Source organism: Motacilla alba, chromosome 1A (assembly GCF_015832195.1).
Source record: "Motacilla alba alba isolate MOTALB_02 chromosome 1A, Motacilla_alba_V1.0_pri, whole genome shotgun sequence".
NCBI classification, from domain to species: domain Eukaryota; kingdom Metazoa; phylum Chordata; class Aves; order Passeriformes; family Motacillidae; genus Motacilla; species Motacilla alba.
In genome coordinates this window covers 11,993,197-12,019,247 of record NC_052031.1, presented here as the reverse complement: position 1 = coordinate 12,019,247, position 26,051 = coordinate 11,993,197, and the positions used below count along the sequence as shown (strand labels likewise).

At 38.4% G+C, this 26,051-nt stretch overlaps 1 protein-coding gene across 13 annotated transcripts in view; it reads right to left on the bottom strand.

Annotated features, from left to right (window-relative positions):
• The window catches only part of MAGI2 (membrane associated guanylate kinase, WW and PDZ domain containing 2), a 695,213-nt gene that overhangs the window by 36,484 nt on the left and 632,678 nt on the right, over nucleotides 1-26,051 (bottom strand). For all 13 annotated transcript variants that reach the window (XM_038153728.1, XM_038153732.1, XM_038153729.1 and 10 more), the window contains 5 exons: nucleotides 25,147-25,395; nucleotides 12,277-12,462; nucleotides 8,500-8,674; nucleotides 5,626-5,866; nucleotides 4,260-4,403 (listed from right to left, as the gene is read on the bottom strand). In XM_038153728.1, the coding sequence (XP_038009656.1) occupies nucleotides 4,260-4,403; nucleotides 5,626-5,866; nucleotides 8,500-8,674; nucleotides 12,277-12,462; nucleotides 25,147-25,395 (995 nt within the window). The remainder of the gene's footprint in view (nucleotides 1-4,259; nucleotides 4,404-5,625; nucleotides 5,867-8,499; nucleotides 8,675-12,276; nucleotides 12,463-25,146; nucleotides 25,396-26,051) is intronic.

Genomic DNA, 26,051 nt, shown 5'->3' with positions numbered 1-26,051 from the left:
AGTCTGGGAAAAGATAACAAAGGCACTAATAGTTCTCCAAACTTTTTTCATGGTTATTTTAATACATCCTTGTCTTATGGAGCACAGACATAGGTAGGTTTTTCAGAATTTGCCACTGTAGCTTGCTCCCTGCTCGGCTGTCAGAATTAAGTCTGTATTTACATACATTACATACATTTTATACATCTATATAAATACACCAGTATTTAATTCCAGTGTAGTGATAGGTTCTCTCTTACAGCAGTCTCCTGTGAGAGAGGAGACTGCCATATATCTTACCCATAAATTGCAGTAAAGTCTTGCCACAGTTAATTGTGGCGTATGATCTGACATATGATTTTATACAAAGCTGCACTTATGGCTGTGGGTCTCCAACACTAGTTGAGAATAGTTTAACAACCACGTGGGCAGAGGATGCATGCATAGAATCAGTTTCCTGTAGACCTCTGGGTCCTTTGATGTGCATTTCCTTCCCATGTCTAGTGATAGATGAATCCAGGTTAAACTAAGATACATGCTTGGGCTTTCTGCAGTCTATGGGCTCAAGTAAAAGTCTCAGTGCATGTGAAGGTTCCATGACTAAGTGTAACAAGACCATGAAAGTTTAAACCTGCTTTTAAGGGAATAATTTGTTGAACTTCAAGACTTAGTGCTGTGTCTATCTAGGCTGGCAGAAAGGGATCCCTGAGTCAAAGAGCAATAGGATTGGAAAACTGATGAACTCTGTATGACATCAACTCAGTGCTCTTCCACCTTTCCAGTTCCCAGAACAATTCTGCATAACATCAAAGCAGAAAGCTTCATCTGTCATGAAGTTCAATTAAAGACTACTTTAGATCTTGTAATCCTAAAATGGGGTGTTCCTTAGTGAATTTGTTTCCAATAAAAACACAACGTGCCTAGCACGCCATCCCCAGTAGGAAGAGAGACCAGAATAATAATCCAGTTATGACTGGAAATGGTGATGTGATAATGAACTTCATAATATTTCTTTCCTTCTTACATCAATATTTACAAATCCAGACAGTTTTGGCAGGGCCACTGGAATATCATCACTTCTTGGGCTTGTTCTGTGAGTCTGTTCTCTGTCTGTTCACAAGTCTCACTGAAGTTCATAAAAGCCTGAAGATCAAACTGAAATCTTCATAAGGATGTCCTGATTTTGATGTCACTTTCTTCATCTTGTTTTATCATTGCTTTCTTGTTCAATTTCTCTTTGCTATTATTGGCATATTGTACTCCTTCCATACTTACCTTCCTCAGTAATGGATCTACTTTTTTTTTCTTTTACAAGAGATAGCTCCATTCATTTACATCTGTTTTCCTATAATCATAGGTTTTACTTTAATATCCTCTGCATCTGTAATGCCTACCACTTTTACATGTCTTTAGACCTTAGAATCTTTTGAATGTGTGGTGGTGGACTCAGATTTTTTTAAACACATGTCCAAGTAGAATATAGCTGTTGGGACTCATTCCAACACTGTGGTTTTGCAGTGCCCACTAATAGAGTAAAGATACAGACTTTGACTTCCCCACCCAGAGCTGTTTTCAGTTTGAGATTTCATTTCATCAATTATAAAATTTTATAAAACCACTAGTATAGCTTCAGCTCTATTACTTTAAGGTGATTATTTTATTTATTTCTGTAAAATAGGGAGCTTTGTATCAATATGATTGAGTCTCTATTAGGACTTTTGGTGGCTACATGTAGATTGAAAACAAAATGTTATTTGTGGAATATGTTTGCTTATTACATCTAAGTGCCCCGCAGGTAACATGTTTCATTATATGATCTATTTTCTACAACAACTTAACTGGTTTTCTTTTTCTTTTCTCGGTTTCTTGAGTGGAAATAGGGCTGGAGTTGTATGTGTTATTTCTTTTTATAAGCATAACCTGCACCTTGTGCTATCTGCTTCAATGTTTCTCTGTAAAGCTTTAGTGAAATTAAAGAAGGCTGCTCAAGGAGGAGGAAAGAGCAAGCAAAACAATAATGGAGACAAGCAGGTTATCAGAATGACTCTTAGCTGGAAAGTGTTCTGGAAAGATCCTTCAGAAAAGCATGGTTTGCTATCCTCAGTGCTAAAAGCCTAGGATCAGAGAATCATGTCTTTAAGGACAATGGTATCTAAAGCAAGAAGCACTGCCCTGATTTTTGCATGTTTTGCTGCAGAGGTGTGCCTGTCAAACAGAGAGATACAGAGATGCAACACCAGCCAAGAAGTGTGAATGAACCTGCATTGTTAACAGCTGATGTAAATTTAGGAAAGGAGATGTGGGTACAGAACTCTGCTTCCTTTGCCCACCTTCCTTAATATATTTCTTTTAACATTTTTTTTGTTTGCTTCTATTTTTGTTTTGAAGCTGTTTCTTGAGCTTCTGCTGTCCATCAGTCACAGGTCACTGAATATAAGAACCTTTCACATTCCAAACCCATTTGTCAGGTTAAAATGTCTGTGAGGCAGGAGAATAAAAGAGAAGACACAGTGACAAGGATGCATGGCAGAACTGGATCCAAAGAATGATGCTTTTAAAGCAGAGGAAAACCCCCAATTGCAGCTATCTGGCAGAATAACACTTATTATGTTAGGCTATATGTTGTGGCTATACAATGAAAAAATGGCCACTACCATGAAAAAGTTTTAAACCAAGATGTTTTAGAAACTACATTAGCAGTATTCCTTAAAGCATACAGAACTTTTACAAATGCAGTTGAAAAAAACCCAACCCATATTCATGCTAAATACTTTCTATGCTTTGGCTAAATACTTTCTATACTTTGGCTATTCACAAAGTGAATAATCTAACTACACTTCTCAGTACTAGTTTGTTTAAATGATGCACAGATTTTAATGCTCATTTTGTATCTAATACAGGTTATTATTTGAAATGAACCCTCTTCAAAGGTGTTCTTTTTTTTTTCTGTATTCTTAGCCATATGTTTCCAAACATGTGATTCCAGAGCTTATTAAAAGCACAGCTTTTTCTCCATCTTTAATCACATTATAGCTACTAATGTACATCTTGCATATTGCTTCTCATTAAGAGCAACAGACAATGATAATACTAAAATAAAGGAAGGAATGAACACCAGAGAAGATATTCTAAAGCTAAAGTTCCAGCTGCAGCACAAAATCACCTGTATTTCACACAAAAAAAGCAGTGGGAGTATATCTCCATTACCAGTTGCCTGCCTGACTGCCCCACTGGCTTTCCTGACACAGGGACTGCTTCTGCTGCTGCTGCCAGTGCCAGGGGCTTGCATTCCATGATACAACTGAGGATTAGCTGAGTTTTGCAGTTCTACCAAGTGGCCAAGGTAAGAGTCATTTGAAGCACAGCAAAACTCCTGAGCTATACACAGAAAGACAGTGCTCTTTCAGTAAGACATCAAATTTGATCAGATTGTTTAGACTGTGAAACAAAATTAGTGTAACAACCATGACATTTGTAAAATCTGTTCTTACCACTGTACAGAAGACAATTTTCATTGCCCATCTTTGAAACTAAACATTGGTTGAACATGACTGCACTAATTAGATACATAAACTACTTTTTATGTTGACTCTTGGTAGTCTTGCCTACGTTCTTTGCTTCTCCTTCTTGTGTACTCACAATTCTGCAAAGTATCAGCAGGCCTGCATGAGTTTATACCTTGTCTTTATCACACCTGGACAGATTAAATGTCTCTATTTCTCTATTTTTGATTCGGTTTTTTTTTCCTATATAGACTGTGTGTTTGCTTTTTTTTTAAGATCACGATCCCTACAAACAAGATTAAGATCAATAAACAAATTTAGCAAATAATACAAAGGCAACTTGCTTAAATTAGTAAAACAGCACAGATGAGGTCTTAGGTTTCATAGTCATCTAATACCTATCATATAGTGATCACTTTGCTTTTGTGATTAGAGACCCAAATGTTAATTATGCTATTATTTAAGAAACACCAAACTTTGTCTGAGATTTTTAAGTTGTTAAGATAAGAGTGAAAATAATAATGACAAAAATTTATAACATGGTAAAAAGCATTATCAGTCAGAATTAATAAATTTATTTGCAAAGAAATGACAGGGATCTACTATATGTATCAACTAATTTCTTGAACCCCTGCAAGAATGACCTTATTTTATAAGAGGTATATGGCATTATTTTTTAAAACCTGATCACAGGTGAAAAAAGTGCTTTCCCTTTGACCCCATCACCAAACATATCTGTAAATGTCAAAAGAAAATGTCACAATGTATTTTACTCACCCTCATCCTTCCATTTCTTACTGCTGGTCCATCTTCTGCTAACCTCAACACATACAAATCCATTTTGTACTCCCTTCCTCCTCGAATACTAAACCCAAATCCTTTGGCTCCTTTCTCCAAATCAACGGTGAAATAATCAAAGTCCTGTACAGACAAATACAAAATGAAAGACAATTAACTATATGGGCATTGTGGGATGCATTCAAGAAAACTTTAAAATTGATCTCTTCAAAAATGTATTGATCCACTTGATATAAGCAAAGGTCCATTGAGAGGTCTGGAAGGGAAACTGTGATGTAGCTTCTGATCCATTGTCAGCCAGGAGTGCAAGGTCCATGGGAGCAGGAGAAAAGAAAGAGCAAGCTTGGGTTGGGCAGTCTACTGTTTATAGAATTAACTGGGGATGCTGAGAAACAGCCAACCCAAGCACTTAGAGAGATGCTAAGAAGCATCTTATATGGTATGCACATGGGGATAGGGATTTGCTATTTAGATACTGAAATGCACAATATTTTCACAGGGTTCTCTGGATCCCATTTAGGAATTGCAGTATTTTTCTTGATATGGTTTTTGTGTCTGGTTTTGAAAATATGGACATATCACCTATACATGGTTCCGGCATATACTGTCCAGAAGTTTGCAGTCTCCTGTTTAATACTTTTTGACCTCTTTTTTTCCTGACTTTATGTAAGGAGAAAGGAAGGTCTTTTTTAGAGTCTGAACTTTCAGCTAAATCCTCAACCTTCAAAACTGTCAGTAAATATCTGTCATCAGAGGAGTCTTGTCCAAGATACCATAACTCTTCACCTAACTCATCATCTCTTTGAATTTGTCAGATAATGCTTGATGTCAAAGAAACTAGTTGTATGGGCTAGCTTCTACTCATCCAGACTATTACCAACAGAAATTTAATTTTATCAGTCAAGATTTTCCTTCCTTTATTTATTTATTCCAATTAGATAAAATCTTAATTTTCAAGAATGCTGTAGAAATGCTGTCTGACCTAAGTACACCCGCTATCTGATGAATGAATACGTGTCAAGAATGAAAAAATCCCTCTGTGGATGAAAAGGCTTTTTATGTTAGAATTTTTATTTCTCCAGTACCTTAAAAATGGCATTTATTTAACATTACAGTCACGCAATTATAAATGTAATGTTAATTTACAGATCACACACATTAATACATTAATACTAATGGTTTGGAAGTAATTTCCTCTACAGAGAAGTAGTAACTCAGAGTAAAAGCCTTTAATGTGTCTCCTCCTTTCACAGTGGCATCTTCCTTACCAGCATCCAGGACCCGTCCCTACAGACCCTGCTGCCTTCTGTGTGGGTAGGGGTGCTCTGGGCGTGTCTGCCTGTACCTGGGGCTGCCTGTACTCGGACAGGGGGTACTGCCTGGTGTCGGGGGAGTGCTGCCTGTAGTCCATCAGCGGGGGCTGCCTGTAGTCGAGCGGCGGGGGCTGCTGGTAGTCCATCACCGGCGGGTGCCGGTAGTCCAGCGGGGGCTGGCGGTAGTCCGTGGAGGATTGCCTGTAGTCCGTAAACGGGGGCTGCCGGATGTCAGGCTTCACATCCTGCCTGGCTTTTACTTCTGACCTGTAGCTGAGGAAGGCACAATGGCTCAGTTTCAGAGAGTAGCAGACCATTAGGAATATGCATTGCATGCAACAGTGAGGCGTGAAAGCCCTGCTGCAAAATTGCACGGAACAGGTTTTCACAGGGAAGCAGAACTCTCAAGGGTAAATAGTCGAGGCATCCGAAAACAGTGAGTGCTTCTGAAACATGGGCATAAGCAATTTTCCCTTAGGTCATACTGTGCAATTTTCCAGCTTGTATCAGTGAGATCAGGATTGGACTCAAAGGGACAGGAACAGAAAAAGCATCTTGATTCCCACTTTGCCTATTTTGAAGACAAAACTGCATGTGAAAACACCCATTCTACTCATTACAAAATAATTCACTGAGTTTATAAAGTGTTTTTTTCCAAAATTAATATTTCTATAGAATAAGTGGAATATCAGTCCAGTGTATATCCCCTTTCATCGACATAAAGTATTATTGTGAGCTTCTTAAGGTTAAAAAAGGATAAATTCTTTGTCTTAGCTGTTACCTTTTTAATGAAAGGTATTCTTTGATATAACATCTGTTATTACAGTGTGTATTATTTCTATTATACACTCCCTATGATGCTATCTGGCTAAACGCTATGTCAGTAAATTCATGTCAGTAGTTATGCACAGAAATAACACAAGGTGAAAAGAAAATAAATTTGGTTATGAGGAATTAATAACAAGTAAAATATTGCTTTAGCTGGTAAATGGTTACAGGGAGATGGGTCCTAAAATTTGAAAGAAAATGTGACTTTCTGAGATACAGTGCCTACTTATTTACTTTATTCAGATGGGAATTTCCCTTAGCACATGGAAATCAGCACATAATGGCACTTCAGGGTGAAGTAAAGAGCATTCCTTATGGCAAACTTCCCTATCTCAGCCATGTGGTCTGCTAAAGAAGGCACAAAGAAACTCCTGAGCACTTTTAGCAAGGTAATTCTGTAATAGTGGTTTTGGTTATATTTTAACAAAAATGTTCACAGAGTGGATGTTCTTACACTCTTCCCTGGGTGCCAAAGGGAATATTTCTTTCCTGTACAGGAAATAGACATTTCAAATTCTGCTTTAATCATGGACTAGAAGTTTTCTGTCAACCAAGTGACCATGTCTGTTCATGGACACATACAGACACAGAGACATGTGTAGACTTTGCAAGAGATTTTGAAATGTACTTATTGATTACAAAAATTGCACTCTTAAAAAATGACAGCATTGTTTTTGATTATGTTGATTTATATATAAAAAAAGGTAATCTGAACTTAAATGTTTCAAATTCTCTGATATGTTTCAAAATTTCATTAATTTATTAATGTAGTTACAGTGAAATTATGGCTAATCTTCCTACACAATAGTTTTAATAATCTGAATAACTAACCAGACACAAAAAAGTCAGAACTATTTCCCTTTGACTTTTCTGAGAAGATTAAAATAGACTGACGCCACGATTAGTAGGCCTGCATGCATACATGCAAGCCTCTTACTTTCTTTACTCAGTATCATGATCCTGTAAAAGGAAGATAGAGAACAAACTTACTGTGAGGCGTACTGTGATACTGAGCCTTAATATTGGAAGTAAAAAAAAAAACCTAGTTAATATTCCAAAGAGTTTTAAAATCTGATTTTGGTAAAGAAACAATGTATGTGGCTATACAAACCAGCTGTAATCTAGTGAAAAATAATACTGTGTGAACTAGCAAGAGTTGGCCTTTTTCTGAAGTAAGAGTCATCTTCAGGCAGGTTCCCAATATATGGCCACAGCTGCATATCAGAAGATGATGTTTTTATTCACAGATGGAGGCACTGTAATTTTTGCTGAATATGTAAATGGTGACATGAGCAATTAGAGCTTACACTTTTCAGTAAAATTATTACAGCATTTCTTTCTGGAACTTTAATTAATATAGTTTGCTTCTCCCATCTGAAAATTCCCAATTTGCAGATATTTAATAGTGACTTCCAATAGCATGAAATGACTTTTGTGAAAACTTCATATTGAATTATGTCAGAAATATATGTCTTCCAGGAGGTGATCACTTTTGGAGAAAGTACTCAATAAAATATAAGGCAAACTAATTTTCCTTGTATGACTAATTAAAAGAAAATAATTCTGGGCAAGTGAAAGTACTACATCTGTTAAGCAAGGAGAATTAAAGGGTGTAGTGTCTGAATCACAAGTGAACTCAAGTATTTTCAGAAGACAAAAGTTGCAATCCTGTAGCTAGCATCATTTGGGGAAGAGGATCTTGATGATATGTCTTGGTTACTGAAGATTAGCATAAAGACAGTCAGTGTAATCAGCCACGTTTAACATGCTAAAAAATAATACAAAGACTAAATAGTGTTGATTGGAGGTCATAGAAACTTGTATCATCCCACAGCCTGTGTGTGCTTTTCATATAAACAGCATTTAATACAGCTGGCCACAAAATTTCTTTCCCCCTACCATTTGATTTCCATTATAGATAAATTTGCTAATGTATACGCATACATTACACACGAGAAATTGGCTGGTAAATGATACACCAGAGATTCAACCCACCACAAAAAATATCTTCCTGACTCCAGACTGACATACAAGGGGCAAAAAGAAAAAAAAAAGAAGACCATGAGAAAATGCAAAACCTGTTCTCGTGTCCCTGTGGCTGGAGGGGCTGTGGAGGCGGAGGCTGGGCCACGGGGCTGTGCTGGGCGACGGGGCTCTGCTGCGCCAGGGGACTCTGCTGGGCCATGGGGCTGTGCTGCTGGGCCATGGGGCTCTGCTTCTCCGAGCTGGGGGCCGAGGCTGGGCTGTTCAGCTCTGCATCATGGGGAGATGGAGATTAAAGACCTGTCACACTGCAGCATTTAATAAAGGGCAAAGGTACACAATAATAATTTTTGGTCACACGTTATGTCTGCAAATTTATGCTTTGTTGTTTTACTCTCTCAGGTTATAATTAGATTTTAGGACATTTGAACCTAATGGTCTCCTTTTGATAGTCTGTGGGATCCAAAATCTTAGTGACTTCTATAATTCTGGTTGACACTGCCATTATTTAAAACACAATTGAACAAGGGAAATTGCTTCTATGTTTCACATATTCTTTTAAAGAATAGAAATACAGATCATAGAATGATGGAATGATAGAATCATAGAGTCAGAATGACACTTAAAGATTGTTTAGTCCAACCCCCCTGTAATGAACAGGGACATCTTCAACAAGACCAAGCTGCTCAGAGCTGTGTCCAACCTGGCCTTGAATTTTGACAGGAATGCCAGGATGGGGCATTTATCACCTCTCTGGGTAACTTGTTCCAGTGTTTTTTTACCCTCATCACAAAAAAAAAAAAATCTCTTTTTTATCTGTCTGAATCTGCCCCTTTTTAGTTCAAAGCTGTAAGATCACTTGTCCTTCACAACAGGCCCTATTAAAAATCTATGCCCATATTTCTTATAAGCCCCCTTTAAGTACTGCAAGGTCAGAATAAGGTCTCCTTGGAGCCTTGTCTTCTCCAGGTTGAACAACACCAATCTGCTCATCCTCTCCTCACAGGAGAGATGCTCCAGCCTTCTGATCACCTTCATGACCTCCTTTGGACTGATTCCAACAGGTCCAGAGGACCCCACAGCTGGATTCAGAACACCAGGTCAGGTCTCATGAGAGCAGAGTAGAGAGCCAGAATCACCTCCCTCAACCTGCTCATCCATTGAACAGTCCCCTCATCAAATTCATCTCTCTCCAATCTAGAGAGAAGGATGCTGTGGGGTACCATGTCAAAGGCCTTGCAGAGGTCCAGATAGGTGAGATATATAGCTCCTCCCTTGTCCATTGTTGTCCACTGATGTAGTTACTCCATTGTAGAAGACCACTAGGTTGGTCAGGAAGGACTTACTCTTGGTAAAGCTGTGCTGGCTGTCCTGAATCACCTCCCTGTCCTTCATGTGCCTTAGCACAGCTACAAGATATTTGAAATGCTTTCCATTAAGAAAAAAAAAAATTCATTTTGAGAGAATGAACATTCTACTGCTTTCTCCACTGTTTGGGATGATAGACCTGTCACAAAAGCTAAAACACTGGTGTTTAGTGTTAGGAACACATTAGTTCCTTCTGTCTTTGAGCTCATCAAGAGTTTTCCGTCTTTAAATTTCTGGGGACTGTGAACAGTAAAACAGTAAACCCAATCTCAATAAATTCTGACTTATCATTTAAACTGACATTTTATTTCACTGTATTATGTCAAATGACTAAGGTTCCACATAGGAACAGTGCAGAAAAACAGAACCATTCTTTCCAAACAACAAAAAATTCAAAAAGTCAGAGAGATTGGCATAGGAAATATGGTTTTGTTGCTTTGCTATAAATAAAAGATGCCAATCTTAATTTAGGCTTCCTGCTGGACTTGAGGGGAGACTCATCTGGTAGTGAGCTCATATCAAATATATTTCTTCCAACACACTAGCACAGTCCTGTTCACCATTTACCTATTAGGATGCATAAATGAGAAAGACTCTGCCCACAGGAGGACAGAGCTCTGCAGAAGTTCCTGCATTACCAACAGCAAAGGCAAATATGTTTTTTCTAATCCTGCTTGCAACAGAAGGAGTGAGGCCAGTGTGGCATGGTGCAAAACAAACAAAATGGACACACACATATGGCTGAGCATTCCTAACAGCAATAGCTACACACGATACAGATCTTGCCTAGTTTTACATTTAAATCTAGTTTTAATTTTTATGTGGTTTATTTGTAAACTTTTAACGTGTGAGTTTTTCCCTATGGATGCATATTCTCTACTTATCTAATTTATGCTCACAATTATTATAAAAATTTTGGTTACTTTATTGAAAATATTTTCAATTTAGGATTAATTGTCAAAAAAAGCTTGTATATTTGCGCTTAAAACAGTCCTCATGCAGGCATAAGCAATACTTGTCTGTGTAATTACTATGCTTAAGGCTGTAATTGCCCATTTTGCATCTATGAGTCTCTTTTGTATTGCAAGTTTTAGAGAGAAAGATTGGAAATGTTGTCCCTCATTTCTACATTACTCTCATAACTATGGATGAACTGGTGAAATCATGAGCTGCTTCTAAAACTGCTTTGCATTTATATGGTATTTTTTACCTCAAAGTATATTACAGAGATATTAGATTTTTTACCAATTTTTCTAAGCTGAGAAGCTAATATCAGAAGGTAAATGAGGTGTCCAGTGTCACACAGTCACACAGGGAAGCTGTGCCTTGGCACAGATTATTTCTCACCACTAGCACCTGAGAACATCTTGTAGTACAGCAACTCAGCTGCACCTCAGCTTTCTTTCTAATATAATGTATCCATCTCTAACACTAAACTATTAATGATGTTTAACCTGGATACCAGAGAGGCTTAAACAGACATCATGGACTGTACGAAGTATCAGACTTGTTTTAGATGCCTGCAAAGATGACCTCCAGTAATTACAAGGGTGCTAATTGATGTGAATTCTGAATTTGTGTACGTTTGTGTTTTTCCCTTCACTGAATTCATTTAACAAAGTAGATGAGTTCCCTCAGTTGCAGTTGTGATTAGTGTCAGACTATTTCCCTGTCCCCTTGCTGGATGCAGCAGCATAAGGTGAAGGTCATCTAACTGGGCCATGGATCATTAAGTAATTCCATTACTTTCTGTGTGTCATTCCCAGCTCTACTGGTATTTGTTGCTGAGATATAAAGACATGGTCTCATTAAAGTGGTAAAATTTCATGCAGCAGTGCAGCACATTGTTAAACTAAAAAAAGCCCTGAAATCAACCCCAAACCTCAAGGAACCAACATCAAAAGATCTTCACTGATTAGATGTGGAGCAATGACCAGAATAATGAGTCTGTCCCCTTATCCTCACCCTAGAAATGAGATAATTTAGGGTTCAGTTCTTTCCTGCCTTGTGCGTTTACAGTGATGTATCACTATGTGATAGTGATGGAGGAAACTGCCAAATCTGAACTCTTCCTTCACATCACTTTTTGTCACACGTAGCTGGTAGTTGAACATGCCTGGTGACAGCCATTGCAGTCTCTTGTGAATCACTTTGTCAAACTTTGGCTTGGCTTATAGCAAGATATAAGGGAACGAACTCAAAACTTGGCTCTCTTGTAGAGTGCTTTTCCATGTAGAAGACAATCCTTGCAAAAGACCTTAACATCCTCTTTCTCTCTCTCTGTCAGGTTCCTCCAGGTTTGCTTTAAATACCCCTTTCATGACTTGAAACCTTTTCATGAATTCAGATCCTATCTGAGCTAGTTCTAAGCTCATAATTCTGGTGTGCTGCACGTTACAGCGGAGGAAGGAGAACAAAAGATGCTCTTTCAAGTGGTGACATAATTTAAGCTAATTGGAGGCTACTTAAAATTTTCTTCCTGTCTTTAAGGGCCATTGACTTACCCTCCTGAGGAATGATGCGAAGAGTTACACTGAGACCTGCATCTTTAATTAGCTTCACAATATCTGCATGAGGCATGTTAATAATGGACTGGCCATTCACAGCTAAGATCCGGTCTCCAACTTTAAGTTTTGCACAGCGATCCGCAGGGCTTCCATCAATTATCCGCCCTATTTTATGGGGTACAGCTAGACAAGAGACAATAGACACAGTTAACATACGCTGAAACAAGTGGTGATGTTCACAAATGAAAGAAAATGAGTTCATTTTAGAGGGAAGTTTTACATGAACTAAAAAGCAGCTTGTGTAAAAGCATATAAGAATATAAATTCTTATGCAATGTCATTTGCAGTAACATAGCACTGTTTTTTTCATTGAAAATTCAGAATCCAGATGAATATATACACATGGCATATACATATGAAGTCCAAAGTTTATAATTCAGCTATTTTGCAAACCTGGCATGAAACAACTTAATAAGCAGATCAAGAAAACAATAAGGCATTAAAACAAGGAAAGGGTATAAATTTATACAATAAGTAGCAGTCATAAATTGTCTCCCACCTCCTGTTTTATAGAATTTCTTTATTTGTATGTTGCAATAGAGGCACCAAAAATATTATTTATTTTATATACAAAAAATCGTTACTGAAAATGCCCAGGGTACATGAAATTGTTCTCCTCCATTCAAATGTGTTTATTGATAATTAGAAATAATACTGAAGATTTATTGAGATGTGCAGCTCTCTAATTAGGTATTAATAATAAATGAATAGAATTGAATTGACAGTAGCTATGAGTACATAGACATGCACTACATCAAAACATCTCAGCCCTCTTCTCAAAACATTGCAGAACAAAACTTAGCCTTTTGCTCTTCTCTGTGGTTCTCCACCTGTTTACTCCATCCATGCTCTTGTTCTGTCTCTTCTCTCATTGTCCATTGAATTTTCTAAATATTGTTCTTGATTTTTTGACCAGTGTTTGTACTCTATTATCTTCTGGTTTTTAACTAAATGCATATGCTATAGCTGAGTATTTTGTCTAGGCTCCTAAAGAGCATGCTATTTTTCTTTCTCCCAAGTACTCATAAATATGCTTATCACAATTAAATGACTATATAGTCTAATAATATCCTAATGGTGTTTGAGTATTTTTCTGCAGCCCCACACTTCCATCCTGGAAAACAGCACAAAGCAGCTCAGCCTCACTATCCACCTTTAAATTGGTGTTTAAAACCAATGTGCTTCTTTTTTCAAAAATAATATAACCTTAACATTTAATTGTCTACAGAGAACTTGGAAAAATGAAAGAAAAGATGGTTCAAACACTTTTTGGGAAATATCTAGTCTATCAATGCTCATATAAACCAAAGCTTTAACAGGAGATGTGTTCAGAATACATTGCTGCAGAAGAAATTTCTCGGCACCCTGATAAGCATTTACTGAAGGTTTTGGTGACTAACACAGACTGCACATCTGATATAAAGTCACAATAGACATACCTCAAAATGACTTTTGTTTCTAGTATGGGTGTAAGTGTTGTTTACAGTGTTAAAAATTAATTTTTGGAACACTGAAAATATTAGTCCTCTGAAGTGCAAGCTATAATCAAACTGCATGCTTCTTCACCACTATGGTTCAAGCATGAATATAAATTAAAACACAACTTTACTAACACAGACACAACAAATGGACTTCAGAAATGCATTGGTGCTTAGGAAATAAGCACTGAATTTATGTCACAATGTCTAAACATTTCTGTGTTTTAAAATACACTAAATATGTATAGCCACACTTTCTACAAAAATTGTATTTATTTTGCCCTTAATGAAGACATATAACTGCCATACAAACATATCAGTGAGCAAACAAATAAAAGAGTAATTTGACTCTTAAACAGATCATGTTTACAGAGAGCTTTTTTCAACAAATCTTAAAGCATCAGCAAGAATCACTTAAACTAATACTAAAATCTGCCTGTTTCAGGCATATCTAATAAAAGATCTGTCTGAAATTATCATGTCTTTACCATATATTAGTGGAGATCTGAAAATGAGACTGACTTATGTAAAAAAGTAAGAATTTTGGTAGTAAGAAAGAAGGGGAGATATGGTAGAGATGCCACAACTAAAATTTCCATGCTTGCCATTTCTAAACCAAAGGATATTTTTGCCAGCCTAAATATTTAAGTAGAGACATCATTTTAGTAGTAAGGGGTGTGGGAGGGTGGGGGGGTGGGAAGTCCTATTAATTTGGCAGAAAATTTTTTTGTTGGACTTCTTGTACCTGACAAGTGAATAGAGCAGATGTCTGCATGTTTGGGATGTCTGCTGAAATTGAAGCTGGAGGTGGGAGAGCCGCGAGAGTCTAGTTCAGATCCAAATCCTGAGACAAGGGACGGGAGGGAGAAAGAGGAGGAACTTGGTGTTCTTTTCTTCTTCCCTTTAAGCCTAATGGTCCTCACCTTCCTGATAAAGGTACCTACTCTAAATGTTTTGATACCCCTGAACTCCCTTCATTCTGTTGTGTTATGAAAGGATCAACAGTAGGTGACCATCAGATAACTTGTGTCTATCAAGGTACCTTTTCTACTCCACTTTGCTATTTGAGGATGTAATGCTCCTCTTCTCCGGTTGTATTGGTGCCATATGCTGCCATTTGATCTTGCTGCAAAGCAGGGTGTGGGAAAATTGCGCAGAAGGAATCTGAATCTCTGTTGGATTCAAGGTTACACTGCTATGATCTATAGGGTTTTATGGGCAAATCTAGGGACTTATGAGAGGAGCTCATGGCCACGCAGCAGAAACTGGTTCATGCACATTTCTAGATAATATGAGGAGATGTTTATCTCCTGGCTCCTTCCCTCCCAGTAATGTTATCCAGAGGAGTTTCTGTTCTTTGCTTCTCTTCCCAGTGGAACTCTGCCTGAGAGCCCTCCTAAGCCACAATATCCTGGCTGCCATGGTCCCAAATGCTTCCTTGGGAAGGGAGGATTTATTTAGGGCTTTTTATTACAAGCATGAATTCTTCTAAGGGATGCAGATTATCTGATGTATAAGTTGTTCACACACAGAAAAACCAACCATGTTAAAATATGTTAGGAAACTTTCACTTTTTAGAGAGAGCCTTTGGTGGTGAAATACTTACTTTGAAGGGATAAGAAGGAGCTACTCTCATAGGGGATTAATTAGGTAAAAGCTAAGGAGCAAAGGTAGAAATGAACTGTGAATTTCCATAATGGAGAATTTTTATTGTTTGGAATGGTCACATCTAAAACAAGTGTGGAAGAGCTGCAAACTGTCAGCAGGGAGTGGGTTGAAAGAAGTGGCAGACAGGATCTCATGAAAAGAAGTGCAAGATGATGCAAATAAGGAAAAAATAACCCTGCCTATGATTAAGCAGATATGAGCCCTAAATTAATTATTATCATTCAAGAGACCTTGAAATGTGTGCCTACTTGTCAAAAAACATGAACTCATTAAAACAGTCAATATGACACTAAAAGTTGTAAAAGAGTAACAAGTGAAACAAAGTATTGCTAGTTAATGCTGTGCACCTAAAGTCTGAGTATTGCTGATCGTTTCAGTGTCGTCATCTCAAAAATCATAGCCATGAACTCACAAAGATTCCAAGAAGGGAAGTATGGAAGTCAGAACAGAAGATAGCCTCTGCTCAAAGGAATTGTCCATGAACTCACTGTCTACAACTTCCAAACGAGAATTTGGGGCAGCCTTCTGGAGGGGCAGAAGAATAAAAGGATTCAAAAAGGGATTAGACCAATTTATGGGGGTGGACACATTGCTGATTAAATCAGAAAACCTTGGCTGTGAAAGCTGACACAACGCCTGGGAAAGGTCTTGTCTGCTGCTGGTAACAGCAAAGGGACAGCAAGGAGCTGTGTGGCTACTTGGTCCCTCCCAGTATGGCAGGTCTCCTCCTGGAAAGAAACCTCCCACGTCTGGCATTTAATTCGGGTTTTGTTAACACACAATACTTTTTTTTTCTTAAATTACATCTTCGCAGTCTTATTTTTATCTGAGCAGAGCATTTAATGATGTAACCTTTTAAATGAAGTCCCAAATTGCCTGACTAGTGGTAAATGTTTCCTATCACCCTTAAAAATTTTTACTGAACTATTCATGCCTGTTTTAACAATTCACCACAAGCTGTTCTCCAAACATATGTATATATTGAAGAGTGGCAGCTTGTGCCTGGATGAGACTTTGCAGAGAATCTGATCTACTTATTTCAAAACACTCAGTTACCTGAGCAGCATTTCATATTAGCAGGCTACAGAGAGAGACTTGGATTTGTGACTTTTTTTTTCCAAGAAATCCACTGATTTTGCTAAAAGTAAATGTAGAAAACTAGCTGCCCCTTTGTAGAACAATGAATTTCTTGGCTCTCTCAGACTACACAATGAATGAGACTGCAAGGGAAAAATTACTGCAAACACGGATTAATACGTATTTGTAAACTGTTGAAAATATGGGAAATTAGTAAGAATGAATTTATATGTATACAAACCACACAGCCCTTCAAAATAGATATAGATGGTCCTTATCTCTAGTACTATCAAGTAATGCAAAATGTGATACTCTGGAGTGATATAGTTGGATGTCTACCTTGAGATAAAATAAATCCTTCCAAGACAGAGAGGGCATAATCCTAGACCCAAAATGATCCAGCAGAGAGTAGCAATGCTGCAGAAACCTTATCTAATGAAAGATCTTACAATGGAATGTAACTTTTCTGCAGTGTATTTTTCAAAACTTCATGACTTGGGGAAGATTTGAATCCTGAGAGCACCAAAGCTTCTCTGATATTTGAAGTCATTAATCTCACCTCCTAAATCTTGCTCAGATATTTTCAGCATTACAACACAAACTGACCCAGAGGTGGCATGTAGCAGCTGAGGCTTTCCCCGAATGTATTTAATTGTGCAATGATTAGGTCTTAGCTCATTGAAGAGAAATTAAATTAAAAAAAAGGTAAAGACAAAATGATCTAAAATAATTTTAAAATTTAAAAAGTGGATAAGGTCTGCTTTCAGAAACTTACACTTTTCTCTACATTTTTATTTGATAAAAACCACTCACTTTTGCTCTACATGATTCAAATTAATATCCTTACCACACCTGCATGTCACAGAAGAGAGAACAAATTTTCTGTCATTATACCTGAGTGTCCATATGCTTGGGTCAGCTGTACACCAACCCAGAGCAGTTGCTGAATACAGATACTTTTTCTAACACCACAGAAACACAGAAGGATGTTTGAAGGGACCTCTGGAGATCACATAGTTTAACCTCCTGCTAAAGCAGGCTCAGTCAGAGCAAATTGCACAGGGCTGAGTCATATGGGTTTTGAATATCTCCAGAGAAGGAGACTTCACCACCTTTTGGGGGCCTGGTCCAGTGCACAGTCACCCTCAGAGGAAAGAAGATTTTCAGAATGAACTTTCTGTGCTTCAGTTTGTTCCAAATGCCCATTGTTTGGCTCTACTCTCTTGACACCTATCCTTAAGATATTTGTATGCAATGGTAAGAGCCCCTGTCAGCCACCTCTTCTCAAGGGGGAACAGGCCCAGCTCTCTCAGCCTTTCCTCTAAAAGAGATGTTTCTGTTCCCTAATCACCCCTTAGTGTGGTAATCACATATCCTCTGAACACACAGAGACGTAGCTGTCCCAGGATTTTCCTGGGAAGCTGTGAGAAAGCTCAGAGAAAAGAATGAGAAACAATTCTTATCTCCACTTGCTGCACCTGGTGTTGTGCACATGTGGAATGTGTAATGGAGATTTGTTTACCAAAGGGTGATTTCTTAATTGGACACTGGATGGTGTTTGGATTGATTGACCAATGAGGTCAAAGCTGTATCAGACTGTCTGTAATGCTTACGAGCTTCATAATTAGTATAGTACAATATAGGACAGAGACTAAAGCAATTGATCAGCCTTCTGCAATCATGGTAGTCAATGCTAATTATTACCCTGCCGGGTGTGCCCTGCACCTTAGCACTTCACTGGGCCCTCCCCAGTCAGTTCATGTCTTTCATGACTGAGGAGCCCAGAACTGGACACAGCACCCCAGATGTGGCCTCACTGGGGTTGACTAGAGGGACAGGACCACCTCCCTTGACCTGCTGGGCAAAGCTCTTCCTAATTCTCCCCAGGACACCACTAAGCTTTTTGGCCACAAGGACACAGTGCCAGCTCATGGGCAGCTTGCTGTCCAGCAGGACCCCCAGGGCCATCTCCACAGAGCTGCTTTCCACAAGTCAGCCCCAGCCCCAGCCTGTGCCGATGCTTGAGTGTATTCCTCCCTTAATGCAGGACCTTGCATTTGCCTGTTTGAACTTCATTAAGTTCCTGTCCCCACAACTATCCACACTGCTCAGGTCTGGCCAGCAGAGCTTTCAGTTGTATCAACCTCTTCTCCCAGTTTTGTAACATCAGCTAACTTGCTCTCTCCCTTCACCCAGACCATTGAGGAATAAGTTCAACAAGACTGATATATCTATCAGTCTCTTGCTTTTTTGATATGAAAATAATTTCTCCTCATTTAAAAGACCCACAAGCTAAAAAAAGTGGATTCTAAGAAAACATTACCACATAGAAGGCTTTTCTGACTTACCTCAGTATTTTTTTTTACATCTATTTAGTCTTTCTTGACACAACTGTTGAGACTATGCTTTTTAGACAGCAACTCTCCAGTTTTTTCCCTCTATATAGTAGCTAAATGTCAAAAAGTATCAGTTAAGGGGAAAAAAAATCAAACCTCTATTTTATCTATTAAAACCCTCTGGCAGATAAATTCTTGCAATGTTTTCTAATGTTAACAGATATAGACAGTAAGCCAAGCAAATGAGCCTCCCTGAGCCAGCTGTCCTTTTCAATGTTACACAGTGATCAAATGAATATTTATTATATTCTCAATTCTCTAAACATGCAAAAGTTTCCATTCAACTGGCAGGCTCCAGCATATCAGATTTTAATTGGAAGAATATATTAAACATAAACACCTGTAATTTCATTGCTATAGAGAAATCTAAATTTTTGAAAACTTAAGTGTGGTGAACTTTCCATCAGGGCTAGAAAATATTTTTCTGATATTGATAGGATATTTCATGTGACACTTATTTGGAAAATAGAAATAGTATGCATGCTGCATACTTGCATGTGAAAATAATCCATTTTCTTTATAAGATTAATGACTCTATGAATGGAAGCATCCCATTTTGTGCTGACATGGAACATATTTGCTTGCCTAGCACAGGCATAAGAAGCTAAGAGGGAAGGAGTGCACATACCTTAGAAAGCTGAAGATCTAAGAAAAAATAATGGAACTTATAGACTTTAATTCATGCTTCTAATGAAAGTTAAGTGAGCCCTGTGGAATTATTAGAAAAACCTTGGTTCTCTTGATGGGTTTTGCTAAGGAAACTCACAGTGTTTGTTCTTTGAAAACACATGAGCAGCACCTGTAGGTCCAAATGATGTATTCAGAAATAAGCTGGAGGACAGAAATCATCTAGGGAGGGGAGTAATGCAGTTAAGATCCTCCATTATTTATCTCCAAAATACATCAAATAGACAATTGAATATTTCATGCCTGCAAACTGCAGCTATGTATTTTGATGATATTAAAAACCTCTTTGACCCCTTAAGGTTATTTCACTATGATAATTGCTTATGTTGATTTGAGAAACTAAATCCCATAGAAATTTCTTTCAGCTGCAAGTTTTACTATCTCTTAAACACACTTAGAAGGTGTACTTTTGTAGCTGAAGAGGCAGAACAGCTCAAACCTGAGTATCACAGCTGCATAGAAATCAGAATCCAGATTCCTTGCCCACAAACTGCAAATATCTTCCATGGGGGATGCACACTGTGGGTGGGTTTTCACTGCTATGCTCCAAAAATTTCCTAGGTTGGGTAGACAGACATCCTAATTTCCAAAGCCCTGTATCCTTTAGAATTTGAAGATTGGTCACATAAAATTATGTCCCTAACCACCATCTTACTTAGGAAAAGCATAGGTGAAATTGCTGCACAAACGCTCCGATCACACAGCTATCACTGATTGATAAACTGGTTTTTATCTCTAAACTATAAGGAATTTAAAGAAACTCTGGGCAGAATGGGACTTACTCAGAATGCTGTTTTCTGCAGTCAGCAGAGGCTTATCTTGGATTTATGTTTTTTAGTTAAGACTGTATGTTTTGAGAAATGAAAGAAACTTCTTTCATTAGACTCTGTTTTATCATGTTTTCAAAATCCAGCAGGCAGTGGCACATGCAGTGTAGAGACAAATTAAATCTGCAACTCCTCTTTTGCGAAGCAGGAGGAAGATCAAAACAAGTATGCACAGTCTTTAATTTTTTGAGATTTTTTTATTGATTGGGCCTGTATTTTCAATTTGTTTACACTTTATAACTGTGCTAATTGACAGTACCTGCTACAGTAAAATCCCTGGAAATATTGCCAATTTTCCAACTTCATTGGAAGTTGCAAGTTAACAAGGTCTGTTTACAGCACATGGTTTCTCTCTAAAAAATTACGATGTAAAGAGATTTACAGGGGATCTCAAGTACTTATTCTAGATGAAGCTGCATCCCAAACACAAAAAGTAAAAGTATCAGGAAGATATGAAGAAGGCAGGAACAAGTTTACTCCATAAAATTCTGGGACAGAAATTTCATTCTGGTCACCTCCAGAAGTCTGCAAGTGCTTTTCCATAGGCTGCAGATAGTGAAATTATCTTGATACCCTAAAAGTACTTCCCTAATTGTAATGCAAAGTGTAGATTAATAACTTAAATTTCAGTATTTTAGCTGTAATTTCTCATGTGTGGAGAAGGGATGACAGCCACATTCCCCTTTAATGTTGGAACAGGATCTTGGGGAAGGCACAATAGTATATTTTAGAGGCAGTGGAAGTTAATCCTTTCCTTAGAAATAGGTCAGGAGCCTGGACAGGTGTATTTTCTTTTCTTAATCTCTTAGCACTCCAAGATCCTCTGCGTGCTGCACTAGGCAAAATGACTTGCTCCTGGATATACCACTCAAGCACAGCTCTTTATTTATCCACTTTATCTCTTTTTTTCTGATACAGTTTTGAAGCATGCCTGACCTTTTCTATGCCCCTGCTTTGCCCTGTAAAATCTCTTCATTCAATCCTTGTCATTCGTTTTCCAGTCCTGATCTCCCCACATCAGAACTGTAGTTCAGTGCCAGATAATCCCCTGTGATGGATTAGAGAACATCCTAAGCAATGCTTTGACAAAAGGGAAACAAAATTTCTCCCATTATAGACACAGGAAAATAAGTGTGCCACAAGAATTGAATGTTTAACCAAGTACCAGTAAGGAAAAATGGCATTCATATCTAAAGGCTGGCCCCAAAGTACTTAATGTTAATTTATCAAACTGACAGCTATTACAGTGCTGCCCATCACAAAATGTGAAAAAATAGTGTGTTTCCTAATTATGGCTGTAGTCTGCCCTCACTCGGTGTCTATCAATAGTAAAAAAACAGCATTTAGTATTTAGAAAATTTCTGCACAGCAAAGGCAGGCCCATAAACCAACAGTAACAGCAAACCCCTTGCAAACCATATCGAGAGAAAAGCTGACCAGGATCCTAAACCTCTTGGAAAAAGAGAGTTTCATCTCTAGTCCTGGGAGCTCCTGAGCCTTTCATGGCTCATTCTCAGGTCAGAAGAAGCATGAAGCACTCTTAAGCGGCTGTGTGGGAGCAGTGCAGCCCACACCCCACCAGAGGGTGGAAAAGGGATTTGTGACTCAGCTGGAACACTGCTACTGCAGCTTCATGGGGTGGTCCTGCAGCTGCACAGACAGAGCAAACTCTCCTGGCAAACAGAAGGACAGCTTTTGTGCAACCCCTTCAGCTTCAGCCCAACTGCAAAGCAGCAAACGAATGAACCTGCAGCTCTGTAGCCAGGAGCAACCTCGCTGGAATGACTGCTTCAATTTTAGCCGCGCTTGAAGCACGCGCACCTGGTGACACAAAGTGGTTGCTCCTGTACTCCACAAGAGCTGTTGTAATCTGTTGGACTGTAAAACACAGTTTGGTAATTTCAACAACAAAGAAAATACTGTCAGTGCATAATTAATTGCCTTCCTGAGTTATAGTGGTGATAATACTTGCTCTTCCAAGACCTCAAGTCTTTTGCTTTTGCAAGAAAGTAGAGGAGTGAGTAGAGTTATTGAAATAAACATTTTTAAATGAAAGGAACCTTTCCTCACTTTGCCCTGAGGATGCTCCCAGCAAGACAAGTTCCTGGGTACTGCTCCTCCTAGCAGTGTCTGGCACTACATGATGCTCCCCTTTTTGACCTATTTTGTCCCTATTTTGAATTTTTCAGAATTGCTTTGCAATTACAACATTAACATTACTCTGTGCATGCATGTCTGCATCACATCATTCTGTTCCACATGGGGATACAGGAGCTGGCAACAGGTGCACTGCCTCCAAAACAAAGGACACTGGAGCCAGAGCACAATATTTCACCCAATTAACATATTGCTGCTATCAGAAGGAGTACCTAGCATGGTGCTATGCAGGTCCACATTTTGATAGTGATGCATCATATATTTTGGACATTGCACTTCCTACATCCATTTGATATTTTCCTACTATTGGTATGCTTTCTACCCCTGATTGTGCATTTCAATAAAAAGATTTTGTGTTATTTCAAGATAGAAGGTACCTCAGGAGAGTTTCCCTGTTCTACCGAAGGGCCCAATACTTAGTTGCTGTATTCTGAATGGATGCCAGTGATTGCTGAGTAAAAGGGGACAATCACTTCCCTCAATCTACTGGCTACGCTCCTGTTAATAAAGTTTAAATGACTTTGCACAAGCAAATATTAAGTAAAGAAAATAACCTCTCTTACTCTAGAAAGAGTCAATAATTTTTAGATTGTTTTCATTACTGATGACAAGTGATGGAAACTTCAGGATATTTTTTCTACTACAGTTTTGTAACAGAATTAATATAGAAAGGGTATTTTCTTCTCTTTTCTGTCACTGTGTACTTGAAATGCAATTTTTTGTTCACTGTTCTTGTAAATTTAGGATTGGGTACTTTTGGGGATCACTGAAATTCAATGCAGTTATTATTTGATTAAATTCTCTTGTCACTTCCACAGCAGGCTGTCATTTCCCTTTACTATTGGAGATGTTCAACTGAGCGTCAAAAATGACTACTTACACAGTTGCTTGTGGAGAAAGAAAAGTACTGAAAGAACATGTTGGAGGGTAGGAGGCAAAGCAGGATCTTGAACCTGGGTCTGTAGTCTTCAAGAGACTGTTTCAGTCACAGAATTTTTGGTTGATTGAGCATTTTCTCTTTCTCTTCCTCTCCCTTTCCCTCTACATCTGCCCCAACCACAAATTCTCTCTATAAAATAATTTTCTTGAAAAAAAATCATGACTGACTTAACTGATTAACATGTATGTACCACAATTTATTATTTTTTTTTCTTTTCTGATCTTCTGTAAAGAACTTTCAGTTCTTTGGCTATTATATTCAGTAATGTGAAAACTCAAGAGTCCCAAGAGGCTAATTAGCTATGGTTTTGTTACAATATTAATTCCAGCAATCATGGAGTTTTAAAATTCAGCTGAGGCAGCACGGAAAGCAACTCTTTTAATAACTGCATGATCATGAAATACTGCAAAAAAGTTTTCTGAGGTAACTTGCTATTGTGAGATAAGGTTTTCCCAGTACTCTCTTAGCTGCTTTTCAGGTATGAATTCAGAAGAATGGTGTTTGGCCCTCAAGTTGAAACTGTGATTTTATTTTGTCAGGAACCAGTTTCAGGCAAAAGAACAGTTCCTTCAAAACATATTTTAGTGTAGGGAAAGCATTGTATTAGGCTTCAACTTGCAAAATGATAAATCTTCTCACTTGTCTTGGTTTTTCAGTTGTGCTTAGCATTATTTGGTGGGGCATGTAGATGTCTCTCAATATAAAGCCTTTTTTGCTTCCTTCTTCCAGAAGGCTCAGCTCTCAAGGTTAAATGTCATTTGAACGACCCAAAGGTGCCCCTGTGCCCCCAGCTGCCACTACCTGAGTTTGAGTCTTCTGTAGGTCCTATGTCACACCTGTCTGACCTCTCTCTAGTTATACCCAGGACAGCCTAAGTGGCACCAGATGTCTATATTAAAGCAATAAAATTGACCCACAGAAAAAACTAGTCTTCTGAACAGAAAGGGAGCTATAATTATTAAGTGCAGATCTTGCCACCTGAGTACTACTGAGTACAGAGTTACACCTATCTCCCACACTCAGCTGTAATTTTTATGCTGTCTATACTCCACCCAGTTAAATCAGCCTCTCTGCACCTGCATCTAACAAGTTCCCCCAACTTCCAGTTTCTTCTGCTGTCCCATAATTGGACAGCTGTTTTCATAGGGTTTGCTGTGATATAAACCTTTTTTTAACTTGCTGAACTTCATCTTGATTTTTTAAAAAAAAAGTTTAATTCAGTTGCATGTAGGACAATAATTGATTCACATAACCCTACTCGTTACTTACAGTGTCTCTTTGAGAGACACTGGCAAAATCTAACAGGCAAAATCTACTTTGTGAGTGACTTCTCTATTACTCTGATAGTCAAAGAATTGTGGGAAGCACAGAGCTCGAGAGGCCAGAATAACATTTGGTTTTGTCCAAGAAAAAACAGACAAACAGTGCCTTGAATAAACATTGAGAGTATCTTCAGTTTAAATCTCTGCTGTGATAAATTATTAGCAGATAGGTTTAAATTAACTATTGGTGTGGGGGTTTTTTTTGGGGGGGGGCAAACTGAGAGAAGTATGAACTGGAAAACGTGATTTACTTACTTATTGTGGAGCCAGACTCAGGCCTGTTGAGGGAGCTGATGATAACGAAGCCAAAGCCCTCGTTCTCCTTGCGGTGGATGACCACGTCGCTGGTCTGCAGGCTGTGCGACGCGAAGCCCTCGGGCGGCGTGGCGGTGCTGCTGGAGACAGCGTGATTGCTGTTGGCATAAGTCGTGTAGTCACTTCTTGGAGAGCTGTGGTGCGTGGACACCGAGCCTGGGCTTCTGCCATTCTCTGGGCAGGGTTCTCCTACAACATAAATCACACCAGTGTCACAGGCTGACTTGCCCGGTGGCTCTGTGACTTACAGTACATTTGCTAATGCAACGTGAATACAGCTGACTGTCTACAGACCAGACTACCCCAAGTGTTAAACTAGGAGCTGTAATAGATGCAGAGAGACAGGAATCTACACAATTATGCAGAACATTCAAGGGCAATCAGATAAAGCAAGCATGAACACTGACTGCTACACTAGCTACAAGAGAGGAAAGTAAGAAGCAGTGTCTATCTGGATTGCAAAAACATTACCAAGTGTTATTCCCTTGTCTGCTGGTAGATCTGTCATCAAGAGGAAAATGTGACTGTCTAATCCAATAAAAAATTATTTGTGTTTGGATTACAAGAATTTAAGCAGGGAGCTAACAGAGTAATTAGGATTAGCTGCATAATGTTCTTCTTACAAGTTGATTAGCTTGTTCAAAAAATGTTCAAAGAGCAGAGATGCTATACAATGAAAATCATCACAAGTAGTTTTTCTGTGGGTGTCATGGCAGAAGCAGTGGTCATTTAAAGGTTTGGAGATGCTCTTGTTTGGCAAGTTGAAAAGCGCAGAAGTGAAAATGGAGTCCATGAACACTTTAGTATTGCTTTACAGTAACAAGAAGAGGAAACAAGTTAAAACT